This window comes from Rhinopithecus bieti, unplaced genomic scaffold (genome assembly GCF_001698545.2).
Source record: "Rhinopithecus bieti isolate Rb0 unplaced genomic scaffold, ASM169854v2 scaffold_9383, whole genome shotgun sequence".
Lineage (NCBI taxonomy): Eukaryota > Metazoa > Chordata > Mammalia > Primates > Cercopithecidae > Rhinopithecus > Rhinopithecus bieti.
The window spans coordinates 3,139,643-3,153,426 of record NW_016806471.1 but is presented as its reverse complement, the minus strand read 5'-3'; the positions used below and the strand labels follow the sequence as shown (position 1 = coordinate 3,153,426).

The window sequence follows — 13,784 nt, the reverse complement described above, 5'->3', positions numbered from 1 at the left end:
GTCTATGGAGGTACTTCAGGAGATCCAAGCCTTTTTAGAAGCTATGTGTAAACTTCTGTGTATGTTTTTTGGAGGAAAAGTACATAAATTTCAAATTTTCAAAAATCTGGTTTTCAAAAGCGTTTATTGATTTCTGAAAACAGGTAAAGATCTGCTTTTATAAAGAGCAAATGGATAGATATAGGAGAAGATGCTTGACTTGATGAATAAGAGAAAGAACATATAGAAAATGAACTGAACATAAGCAGGTATTTTATTGAAGATATACTATTTTAAACAACATTTAAACATGGAATGATTGGCATTAAACTGCAAAATAAGTAATTTGGTATCTTATTTTAAAATGGTTATTATCAGAGATTTTCCTTTTATTAAACAGTTGTTATTCATTAATTCCACAAATATTTATCAGGCTTCTGTTATGTGTGAGGCACTGAGCTGGGCATGGCTGTAAAGGAACCATCTAGGAAGTAATTAGGCAATCATTTCTGAACCTGTTTCAGAAAAGTAAATCAGTGTTGGGTTTATCAGTGTTTAACATTGTTTGATAGTCCTCTCACTTCTTGAAGAAATTTTTTTTTAACTTCACTACTTGTAGTATGTAAAAATCAATCTATATTTCTGAGGAAAAGTGTTTGAAATGTCCAGCAGCAAGACTGATATTAGTAGTAGAATATATGCAGTTAAACATTCATATGGTAAAAATATGTCCATTGTTTAGTGGTTGTCAGAAAATAAAATTCCTGCAAAATTAAAATTAAGAATTTAACTAGGAAGAATATCTAAAGACCCTTTAAAAATAGATCAGTGTATTTGGTATTTCAAGTAGGTTTATGACATCAGGCTCATTTATAAATTTATATAAAATCACAACACTTAGTCCACTCATGCACAATGACAGATAATGAGAGTCATGTTTTTAAGGAGTCTTGAAAAGGCCTCTAATACTATGAGTTTAAATAGTAATTCTCCTACATACCTGTCTCAAACTTCACTATAGTGCAGTCAGTGGTGGTCAGTAGACCACTTGTCTGGGGGTATTGAAGTTAGGCCTTCTTACACTCGCTCTTATACAGAGTTCATGTATTTGGCAGACATTCGGTGGTCAACATCCCTACCCTCAATACAATTTCTGGTGACTAAGGAGGGGAAGTTGTTTGAGCTGACTGATATTTTGGGGTCCAAAATTACATAGGGCTAAAGGAATAAAGTGTCTTACATGGTTTTTAAAATAATAGTGATTCTGGAAGTGGAGTTTCACAATTATTTTAAGCAGTGGAAATGAGAGAGCATGCATCACTTAGCTAAGTTGATTAATAAACAATACTCATTTGAGTGTACATATGACTTACTGTCATACCTTATTTATATCTGTTTGTTGTAACATTTATTCACATAGTATTCATTCATATTACTGAGTGCCTACCTTGTGCCAGGCACTGCTCTAGGTGCCAAAATAGAGCTGTGAACAAAACGGACAAAATAGACAAAAATCTTTCCTCATAAACTTTACATTCTAATGTAAGAGAAGCTGTCTTGCAATTCTGAGTACCTAACTTATAAAAATAAAACAAATGGTGATTCATTTCTTGGCTGCTCAAAATTGAACATTATCTTGTCTATTACAAAATATATAGGTTCATTGATCTTCAATTCATTAGAATGTAGATAGCTTGTGACAAAAAAAAAATCTATGACAAAATATATGGCATAACTATATTATTATTCTGTTTTCTAATTTTATCTATGATTATAGATAACTAAAGGAAGAAATCTTAATTTCTCTAATATCTGGACAGACATATACCATGCAGTGGAAGTAGTTGATCGCCCTTAGTTTCCCTTAACAATTTAATATTTAGAATGCCTGGTAGGTAGTTCTATTAATCATTTTTAGGAAGTCATCTTGGTTGAAGTTTTCGCCACTATTTTGATAACAAGGTTCTTGCATAATCCAATCACATGCTTCTTAATGCATAATATTCATTAGCTGCTTTAACTTGCATTACGATTATCCGGTTAGTATCTTGTGCATTGATAATCTTTTTAATGAAAAGAATCGTTCTGAACCATAAAAAATATTCTTAGTTACACCCAAAATAATTGATTTCAAACTTTGAAGGTGGAGTATAGGACAAAGGCATAGTTTTAATAAACTGCCAAAAAATAGTTTGGTCATCGTTCCATTCTCAAAGGTAAAAGTAGAGGAAATGGATAAGCATTTCAGATGGAATAACATTGAATAAAATGACTTCATTACTTTATTTTCTATACCATATTTACAACACTATACACTCTGTATTGCGTTTACTCTTTTATTAAGACATGTTGAGAGTTTTTAGTTCAGGGAGTGGCTCGAGGTGTGAATCACAGTTACGAATGTTGTGGGTGAATTGTGTCTCCTCCACCCCTTACCCATTTCATATATTTAAGTCCCAATCCCCAGTACCTCAGAATGTGACTGTATTTGGAGATAAGGCCATTAACGAGGTAATTAAGACTAAAATGAGGTCACATGTGTAGGCCCTAATCCAGTCCTACTGGAGTCGTTATAAGAAAAGGAGATTAGGACACAGACACACAGAGGGAAGACCATGTGAAGACACAGGGAGGAGATGGCCATCTGCAAACCAAGTTGAGAGACCTCCCAAGAGGCCAACCCTGCCAACTCCTTGATCTTGAACTTCCAGCCCCCAAGACTTTGAGAAAATACATTTCTATTGGTTAAGCACCCAGTCTGTGGTACTTTGTTATAGCAGCCTTAGCAAATAAATACAATTAATGTTTTAAAAAAGAATTTGTGACTAGTTTCAGGATTGCATATTTTTTAACTTAAATTGGCACCAAAATGTACCCATTTTGTCATATTTTGCACTTTTGTTGAACTTTATTTTGCCCTTGGGTTTTTGGGCTAGCAATATATATTTTCTTCATAGTCACAGGGTAGTTTTTCTGAAGTTCTCTTACTCTGTTACTTGATGATTTGTTGAAGTTCTTTTGAATATTTTCTGGTTTTCTTCAAAGGTAAAAGGATATTTGAAGTTTGGACCAGTTAGATTATATTACAACATTAAACATGTTTTGGACTTTTTATCATCAGCACCTCCTGAATCTTCAGCAGCTAGTAAAATCAAGGAAAGCAATATTGTTAGGAGTTAATGGATATATAGTGTTTTTATTCTAACACTCCCATGATAGTAGTGTCAACTTTATAGACTAATTAGTCATTTTAACCTAGCAAGTACTGTGGATTTGACCATGTAAAAACTTGAATTCATATTCAGAGTTGGTCCATTCAAAAAATAGAATCTGGGTTGGGTGCAGTGGCTCCTGCCTGTAATCCCAGCACTTTGGGAGGCCGAGGCGGGCGGATCCCTTGAGGTTGGGAGTGCAAAACCAGCCTGGTCAATATGGTGAAACCTTGTCTCTACTAAAAATATAAAAATTAGCTGAGTGTGGTGGCATGTGCCTGTAATCCCAACTACTCAGCTACTCAGGAGGCTGAGGTGGGAGGATTGCTTGAATCTGGGAGGCAGAGGTTGCAATGAACTGAGATCAAGCCATTGCACTCCAGTCTGGGTGACAGGGTGAGTGAGACTCCGTCTCAAAAAAATAAATAAATAAAAAATAGAATCTGATAAATGGTTGGCCAGTTAACATCTTAGTTTCTCACTGAGACAATGCAATCTGGAAATCTGAGCTTGATCCACAAAGCTCCATGCCTGGCAATACAAAATAATGATCTTAGTCCACAAAGAATTCTCTGTGTAGTAGAAAAAAACTCAGAAGTAAATTTTTATGCAAATAAAGTATAGAGCCATATCCAATGTCAGAGGTCACTTAAAGGACCTGATCATCTCTTCATAATAAAGTTGAGATAAAGGTTAAATCCAGTAGTACTAAGAAATACCCTCACTTTTCACTTGCTGGGTAAAATCACTTATCTTTTGAAATGCAAATCGTATCTTCCTTTAAATCTCTCAAATGACACACGAACATTTTTAGCCCAGCTTTCAAGGTAATACAGTATCTGGCAGCTACCTGCACTACCAGCTTCATATGTACTTTGCACTCTGCTCTCTAGACTCCAGCCATATCAGCTTAAAAATTTTTCAATTGCACCAAGCTTATTCCTACTCCAAGCCTTTGGACTTATTCTTCTTCCCCATGCCTGTTTTCAGGAAAGCCTTCTCCATGCCCCATGTACACACAAGTGCTTTCTTTGAGATCATTAACTGTGCATTGGTTCACAATGTTTAGTTCCTCCACCAAATGGTAAATTGTTCAAGATAAAGGATCCCATCTTTCCCCAGGGCCTGCCTAACACAGGGCTTTCTAGAGAGAAGACGTCTGATTCACACAAATGAATGGATAGCAAGAAGTCAGAAACTCCTGTTTTTATTCTGTTGAAGAACATCCTTAACTTTGTTAAGAAAAGTATTTTCTTCTACAAATTATTTAAAATTTCACTAAATGCAGTAGAACTACCTAAAAGGAACGTGTCAGGGCCTTTCCGCATAGAGATGATTTCTTTGTTAAGCAGTAACAATTGCTTACAAAACCTTTAGAGTGATTAACTTTCAAGACAGAAATTAGCATTCCACTTTCAAGATGATGTTTTGGCTATTTGATGAACTAATAGTTAATCTTAAGCATTTTAAGAATCCAAAAACAACATTAAACTTGACAAAGTGACTTTAGGAATAGAAATTTCATGCCAGAAAAAAATGGCACAGGAATCTCATGCCAGAAAAACATTTCCCAATGTGGAGACATTTGGGAGACAGGCAATTTCAGCCTTACTCTACATGTAGGGCTTCCTTAAGCTGAAGATCTATAAAACCACCTCATTACATGGAGAAGAATATTAAGCTCAGCGAGGTTAAGCAAGTTGCCCAAAGTCTCACAGCTAATGTATAATGATGGGACAAAAAGTTTTTTCTCACCTAACCCTAATCCCACAGATTCTGTGGTTTTCATATTATTCCTAAACACCCAGTGTTCTGTAGAGGAGCCACCTTCTAGAAGGATGAGGAAGCCTAGCTCCAACCTCTACTTCAGCTGGACCGGTCAGTTCTATCTGGAGTTATACATAAGATGTTGTTTCTGGCGGGGCTCGGGGGGTGGGGGTGGGCGGGAACCTGAAAACCAGTAGTCAACCTCTTAAAATTATCAGTCTGCACCAGTAAAGCAGGTTTTCTGTTTGTAGTGACTCTATGCCTTTGTCACGTGCCACTAAGCTCAGCCTAGCTTCTGGCTAAATTACAGGGAGCAAAACAGAGCCCATCTAACCTTTTCGGCTCCTTCTTCTTGCTTTTTTGCCTCCTCTTCAATGACTTTCATCTTTGCATCATACTCATCAGCTAGAGATTTCCATTCTACTCTGTTATTCTGAAGACCACTCAGCATAGGTGTGATTTCTTTGTGAAACCGTGAGAACTCCTAAAGAGAATTTTAGGTCAGAAACTACATAAATCATACAGTTAATTATCAGCATCTTTCATATGCAGAGAAGGAGCTGTAAGGAATTGTTACAGCACTCAGAGCTGCTAGGATAAGTTTAACCCTGGGACTGAAGTTTGGGAAAGAGACAGGTGATGTCTTTCCTGCCTGCCTAACGAAGTGTTCAATTCGCTCACATCTGAGTTCTCTCCTTTTATTCCAGCCCTGAATGAGATTAGGGTAAAACCTCAAACTGCTTTGGAGAAACAATGACACCCCTGATGGCTTTCCATATGGGTGACTTTTAAATTTTGGTGATAGTTTGAAAGAAAAATTCTCATCCAAATGTTTATTTCATTCAAATAATTTGCTTACTTACCTTATATACAAAAGTACAAACAAAATCAATAAATCCAACTTGAAGTTTAGGTAGTTCATCTCTTTTGTTTCTGTCCATCATAGGCTAGAAAGAGAAATAAATCCTTTTAAGACAGGTTTCTAAGATGTAGTGAACAAAACAGACTGATTTGTCCTGATAACTTTGGGTTTTTTTTTTTGTTTTGTTTTGTTTTTTTTTTTGAGACAGAGTCTTATTCTGTCTCCAGACTGGAGTGCAGTGGCACGGTCTCAGCTCACTGCAACCTTTGCTTCCCAGGTTCAAGCGAGTCTCCTGTCTCAGCCTCCCAAGTAGCTGGGACTACAGGCACGCACCACCATGGCCAGCTAATTTTGTATTTTTAGTAGAAATGGGGTTTCACCATGTTGGCCAGGATGGTCTCAATCTCTTGACCTCATGATCCACCCACCTCGGCCTCCCAAAGTGCTGGGATTACAGGCATGAGCCACCGAGCCCGGCCTGTCCTGATAACTTTTAATAAGTAATGCATTTTTATGTCAAGGTCTTACAATGGGTTGTTGCTGCAATACTGTTCTCTCCAGATCTCCTTGTTCCCAAAATTCATTTGCAACCATAAGTGCTACCTGCAGATGAGAAAAGCTTGGTTCACTAAATCCACTTATGAATAGAGAACTTGAATTTTATTAGTACAAGTGACATTTAAGGATCAAGTTTACAATCAATGCTTGAGGCGCTATCAAACCATATGCTCTTAAGTTTTAAAAAGAGGTCATTTACAGATTATATTGAAATGGGAAAGGGGAGCTTTTTCTTCCTATTTCAGTGTTGTAGGCTTATTCTGGGAGTATCTATCTCCCATTTACTATTGCCGCCACTTCTCACCAATGAAAAGGAGAAATAAGAGGATTAAAGATTATGCTTCAAGTTCCAACACTTCCCAAGTTCTTCTTTGTCCTATCTGTTAGCATCTAGTATATATCTGTGAATGCACATGTCACATACACCCATTAGTATGTAGCTTTACCTAATTACAGTGTGAGGATATTCCAGCATTAATTTATATCACTAAAAAAAATATTTATCAAGTTCATTGAACACCTGCTAGCTGCCTTTACATTGGCATGATCCAGGCTTGCCAAGAGGAATATGGCACGATCTTTTTCTTTAAAATGTTCACAGTCTAGTGAAGACAGTCATGTATACAATGTGGTAAGTGCTGTAACTGTAATATTATAAGTGCTATGGGTCAGGGAGAAGGGAGTAAAGATAAGTTTCATGAAGGAAGGAGGTAGCATTTATGTTGTATGGTCAAGAATAAGAGTAGTTTTCCAGGAAAAGAGGAGGGGAAGAATATTTGCAGAGATAAAATGGAACGTACAAAGCTTCCGTGAGTACAGTGTGAAGCAATGACATGAGAGAAGGTGATGGGAAATGATTCTGGGAGTGTGAGTTAAGGACAGGCAGTGACAGGCCATGTAAATTTTGCCGGGAAGCTTGAATTTGATTCTCTAGGCCATTGCTTTTTACTCTTGGAGCCTAGGGTTCCTCTGAAGTGCTCTAGGACCCAAGAAGGTGGAGGCCAAGAGAGATGAAAGCTAAAGTAGCTTTACTTTTTTCTCTTTTATAAGTGATCTTTGGGCAAGTTTTGTTGGGAGAAAATAGACTTTACTTCTTTGGGGAAAAAAAGTTGGAAACCTCTGGCAATGGGGAGTATGAGGCTTTTAAGGAGTAGAATGGCTGAGCTGAGCTCTGTGTAGAGACATCATGGAAGCAAGTCAGAGGATGAGTTGTGGAGTTGATGTGAGGATCTATTAGGAGGCTGCCACCACAGTTCTGATAAAAGTCTGAACTGAGGTACTAGCAAGGGTGATAGAAATGATTTTGAAATGAGGGAGATAAGCTCAAGCAAGACCTCAGGTTTCTAGCTTAGGTGACCACATCAATAAAGAACAGAGGAAGAAGAGCAGGCATGTCGAGAAGAGCAGGAAGAAGGAGAGGAAGTGTTTGGCTTTGGACTTGATGGTGACGGAGTTCAGGACACCCTGTCCCAAAATATTTTAAGATGATGGAATTTGAGGAAACTAAAGCAGCAGGAAGATCAGTCTCACCTTCCCCCCACCTTTTCCCCTGAAGTAGCTCATAAAACCAGGTAAGGATTTTCCGACCTTCCCCTGAAGCAGATAATAAGACCTTCATTCAAGAGGTGCCCTCCCTATTCCTGGAGGAAAGGAGCCAGAGACACAAAGATGCCAAGAATAATCTGAACAAATTGTCCTTGCTAAGCTGCCCCACGATTAGATCATACCCTCTTTGTTGAATTCTGTTTCTCTGTGACTATCTACTTCATCCAACCTAGCATAAAATATACAAGTTTAAACTGTTTCTTAGGGTCTTTGTTTCCTTAAGAAGGCTCCTGTATTACATATAAAACAAATAAATGTGTATGCTTTTCTCTTGTTAATCTGTCTTTTGTTATAGGGGCCTCAGTCATGAACCTAGGATGGGTGAGAAATAGATATTTTTTCTCCCCTACAATGAGTTCCAATTATTCTATCTTTTTAAAAAGATACAACCCACTTTAACAGTTAAACCCATTTAATTCTGGGCTCTCTTCTGCTTAGGGGTTTCCCTAGAAATTATTGGAGGAAAAAGAGATTTTTTTCATCCAATTAGTAAGAAAGCAAGTGGTAGACTAGTGCCTCCCCAAGGTGGGGGAAAAACTTCTGTGGAAGGCAACCTTAGACATCATGTCACAGTCAGTGCCTTCTTATAATTCACAGCACATTGAAGAAGAGACTGTGGGAGCAAAAACACCCTTGATAGAGGAAAACACTAACGATGCATCCTGATCTTGTTCTGACATCTCATTGATATAGTTTGGCTATGTCCCCACACAAATCTCATCTTGAATTGTAGTTCCCATGATTCCCAATTCATGGGAAGGACCCAGTGGGAGGTAATTGAATCATGGGGGCAAATCTTTCCCGTGCTGTTCTAGTGATACTAAGTAAGTCTCACAAGATCTGATGGTTTTATAAAGGGGAGTTCCCCTGCATACGCTATCTCTTACCTGCCACCACATAAGACATCCCTTTGCTCTTCCTTCATCTTCCACCATGATTGTGAGGCCTCCCCAGCCATGTGGAACTGTGAGTTCATTAAAACTCTTTCCTTTATAAATTACCAGTCTTGGGCATGTCTTTATTAGCAGCAGCATGAGAACAGGCTAATACACTCCTCTATTTAAAAACTCAGACATTTCTTGGATACTTTTATATAAATTGTTTACAGTGTTTCAGCGTTAAAGAATTCTTTCAAGAAAGCATTTTCCTTCCAAAGTTCTTTCTATTTGCCTTATTCTAGGGCCTAATCAAATTGCCTACTGTCTCACTAATGTTTATAGTTTTTCAGAATTCTGAGGTTGCCTAAGATTTTTAGGTAGACATTTACATGGGACCTAGGCAGTACCTGACAGTGTGACAGAAAAGAAAACTTAACTGGACTCACCTGACTTTGTACCTCCCAGGGCTTGGTGATAGCAGACAAGTCACATGCAGTCATCATCATTGCCCTTAGGAAGAAAACAAAAAATTTTAAACTAGAAATAAGTACAAAATAAGTTATTTTTACAAAAAAACAGGAGAGAAATACAATTTTAACTACCTACATGATAATCTCTTTTTTGGTTGGATCAACAGTTACATATTTGATGGCTTCTTCCTCCGTTTGCATTTGTTCACAGGCATCAACAATTTTTTGAAACATGGTTCTCTTCCTAGAAAAGATACAGCTGTGAGCAACAGTTTTAGCATATGAAAACAGAGAAAAAAAAATACCTTAAATACATGCTTTTCAGATTTCATGTTCCCACTTTGCATTGTGATGTCCACATAGCAAAGTCTACAGGGCCAGAAGATAAGAGAGCAGAGAATGGTGGTATAACTTTGGCTCAGAAACGGCTTAAGGCAGAAAAAGCACAAACCATAAAGAGAGGAGAAAAAAAAAAAAGGTAACTGGGAATACATTACAACGAAAAAGTTACATACAAGGCCGGGTGCAGTGGCTCACATCTGTAATCCCAGCACCTCACATCTGTAATCCCAGCACCTTGGGAGACCAAGGTGGGAGGATTGCTTGAAGCCGGGAGTTTTAAACCAGCCTGGGCAATAAAGCAAGACCCTGTCTCTAAAAATGAAAGTAAATTAAAAAATTACATATGATAAAAGAGACCGTAACCTAAAAACGAAGACCCCAAACTATGAGAAGATATCACAACACATAGCCAACAAAAAGTTGGAACTCAGAACACCTGGATATTCAGCTGGTCTCACTGCTAATCAAGAAACTACAAATTTGAACAATAAGCTATTATCTCACACTGATTATATTAGCGAAATAAATTTCAAATGTGCTGAGTTCAAGAGTACTTCAGATATGGTATTTTTCTCTACTTTTCTTTTTTCTTTTTTTTCTTTTTTGAAACAGAGTCTTGCTCTCCCACTCAGGCTGGAGTGGAGTGGCTTGATCCTAGCTCACTGGAGCCTTGAACTCCTAGGCTTAAGGGATCCTCCCACTTCAGCCTCCCGGGTAGCTGGGACTACAGGCATGCTCCACCATGCCTGGCTAATTTTTTAATTTTTTTGTAGAGACAGGGTCTTGCTGTGTTGACGAGGCTGGTCTCAAATTCCTGGCCTCAAGTGATCCTCCTGCCTTGGCCTCCCAAAGTGCTGAGATTACAGGCATGAGCCACCTCACTCAGCTGGAACTCTTGTACACGTGGGTGGGAGTGCTAACTGGCACAACTCAGGAGTGCAGTTTTGTAATGTAGCATGAATTGAAGACATGCAAACCCTACAGCATTCTCACTTTTACATTTCTTAGAGAAACTCTCATATATATACAGGGACATACAAGGCAGCATTGTAGGTAATGATGAAAAAATAGAAACAATTGAAATGTCTATGAGTAGAAGAGTGGGTAAATTAATTATGAATATTCAAGAGTTGAATATTCAGTTAAAATGGATGCATTGGAGCTCCATTTATTATCAATGATAAGTCTTTGAAACACAATGTTGCATGAATAAAGCAAGTTGCAGAAAGGTATGTACAGACAGTATACTTAATGGACAATGTGAAAACACAGAACAGGTCGGGCAAGGTGGCTCACGCCTGTAATCCCAACATTTTGGGAGGCCGAGGTGGGTGGATCACGAGGTCAGGAGATCGAGACCATCCTGGCCAACATGGTGAAACTCCATCTCTACTAAAATACAAAAAAAAAAAAAATTAACCAGGCGTGGTGGCACGTGCCTGTAGTCCCAGCTACTCAGGAGGCTGAGGCAGGAGAACCACTTGAACCCGAGAGGCGGAGGTTACAGTAAGCCGAGATTGCGCCACTGCACTCCAGCCTGGTGACAGAGTGAGACTCCGTCTCAAAAAAACCAAGAAACCAAACAAAAAACAACAATACCATCAGAGAAATGCAAATCAAAACCACAATGAGATACCATCTCACACCAGTTAGAATGGCAATCATTAAGAAGTCAGGAAACAACAGGTGTTGGAGAGGATGTGGAGAAATAGGAACACTTTTACACTGTTGGTGGGATTGTAAACTAGTTCAACCATTATGGAAAACAGTATGGCAATTCCTCAAGGATCTAGAACTAGATGTACCATATGACCCAGCCATCCCACTACTGGGTATATACCCAAAGGATTATAAATTATTCTACTACAAAGACACATGCACACGTATGTTTATTGCAGCACTATTCACAATAGCAAAGACTTGGAATCAACCCAAATGTCCATCTGTGACAGACTGGATTAAGAAAATGTGGCACATATACACCATGGAATACTATGCAGCCATAAAAAAGGATGAGTTTGCGTCCTTTGTAGGGACATGGATGCAGCTGGAAACCATCATTCTTAGCAAACTATCACAAGAACAGAAAACCAAACACCGCATGTTCTCACTCATAGGTGGGAACTGAACAATGAGATCACTTGGACTCGAGAAGGGGAACATCACACACTGGGGCCTATTATGGGGAGGGGAGAGGGGGGAGGGATTGCACTGGGGAGTTATACATGATATAAATGACGAATTGATGGGTGCTGACGAGTTGATGGGTGCAGCACACCAACATGGCATAAGTATACATATGTAACAAACCTGCACGTTATGCACATGTACCCTAGAACTTGAAGTATAATAAAAATAAATAAATAAATAATAAATAAATAAATAAACAACAATACCATATAAAAACATGGATGGAAATGATGAATACACATCATGATATCTTTGTGGAAGAAGGGAAGGGGTTTTTCATAGTGGAGTAGGGGTGGAATGCCTCAATTGCATCACTAGTTTTTTTCTCCTTATAAAGCAAAATCTGAGGCAAATATGGCAAAATTTAGCATTTGTTATGTCTGGGCTATGGATATTTGGATATCCATTTTATTCTTCTTAGTATTTGTTTTCACGTTGAACTATTTAATAATTAAATATTCAGGCCCAGTGCAATGGCTCATGCCTGTAATCCCAGCACTTTGGGAGGGCAAGGTGGGCAAATCACTTGAGGTCAGGAGTTTGAGACCAGCCTGGCCAACATGGTGAAACCCATCTCTACTAAAAATACAAAAATTAGCCAGACGTGGTGGTGGGAGCCTGAAGTCCCAGCTGCTCAGGAGGCTGAGGCAGGAGAATTGCTGGAACCTGGGAGGCCAAGGTTGCAGTGACCGGAGGTGGTGCCACTGCACTCCAGCCCAGGTGACAGAGTGAGACCTGTATAATAATATATATAATAATAATAAATAAAAAATTTAATGAAGAAGGATCAGAAAGGCATAATTTGACAATGCCCAAGCCACTGAATATTTGGATCCTGTAACTAGTTCATCTTGTTCTAATCTGTTTTCACCAAGCAACTTTATAGTTCACTTATGAGAAAATGTGGAGATACTGGGAGTGTCTGGTCTCCTTGGCAATATTACTGTTGTAAATAGGCTGGCTCTCTGCTATGTATGACTCAGTTTTGTAAGTTTGGTTAATGTGTGTCAATGCCACCAAAATTTTTCAGCTCCCAGACTTTGACAGAATTAAATTTCTGAGCCCGAAACATTAAAATACCAGATTCTGGACCATAGAGAATTCACCTAGACAAAAAGCCACCTTGAGAGTTCTCTTGGCTTCACTCTTTTGGCAAGGCACAAACTGGGCTGCATATTCTTCAATTCAAACTTCTTCAGCTAGCAACCTACTTAATATTAGGAGCTTATGTTTTTAAAATGTGTTCCTGGATGTCTAGTAAGTTTACCAGCAGGCATCTGTCTTGAAGATACTCTACTTGGTAATCCAAAAGGAAAGCAAATGTGTATGTGTGTGTGTGTCTGTGCGTGTGTGTGTGAATAAATGCCTTTTAACATTAATGCAACAGATAATTTATGGAAGGCAAAACCACACAGAGTATAGGGCATTCCACTGTGCAGAGTTATGTACTTACTTGAAATATAAAGCCAGGTCAGTTGCTATTATTGCGACCTCGAACAAATGAATAACTGTTTCAAACTGCCGCTTATTTAGGTTCTGGAAGATGTTTAAACTCTGTAAGGTGAAAATTCACAATAAAATGCAATCAATAATTTGCCTCTGATTGAACAAATGAAACTGTGCTTAACAAGAAGAAAATCTAAAAGTCTTTCAACATCTTTTGGTTGGTTGGGTTTTTGTTTTCCTGCTTTTTTTGTTTTGTTTTGTTTTGTTTGCTTTTAGTTTTTATCTCATGGACTAAGTAAACCCCTCTACTGTACTTTGAGTAAGATAATTTAATTTAAACTATAAAAATAGATACTGTTAGCCAATATTCATGTCATCAGTATTAAAGTTTTTGGAGTAAATAAATGTTTTCTTCCAGGACCATTAAAATAAATAACAATAGGTTTAAAATGTGCTTGTTATTAATTGAGGAGCT

The 13,784-nt window shown here is 38.2% G+C and overlaps 1 protein-coding gene across 1 annotated transcript in view; it reads right to left on the bottom strand.

Annotated features, from left to right (window-relative positions):
• Positions 1–2,931: 2,931 nt before the first annotated feature.
• Positions 2,932–13,784, bottom strand: part of PDE6C (phosphodiesterase 6C) — a 54,794-nt gene continuing 43,941 nt past the window's right edge. Inside the window, exons 16-23 of the mRNA XM_017876768.1 lie at positions 13,317–13,417; positions 9,468–9,575; positions 9,308–9,371; positions 6,349–6,423; positions 5,822–5,905; positions 5,293–5,442; position 4,952; positions 2,932–3,121 (exon numbers count right to left, since the gene is read on the bottom strand). Of these exons, the coding sequence (XP_017732257.1) occupies positions 3,063–3,121; position 4,952; positions 5,293–5,442; positions 5,822–5,905; positions 6,349–6,423; positions 9,308–9,371; positions 9,468–9,575; positions 13,317–13,417 (642 nt within the window). The 3' untranslated portion in view covers positions 2,932–3,062. The remainder of the gene's footprint in view (positions 3,122–4,951; positions 4,953–5,292; positions 5,443–5,821; positions 5,906–6,348; positions 6,424–9,307; positions 9,372–9,467; positions 9,576–13,316; positions 13,418–13,784) is intronic.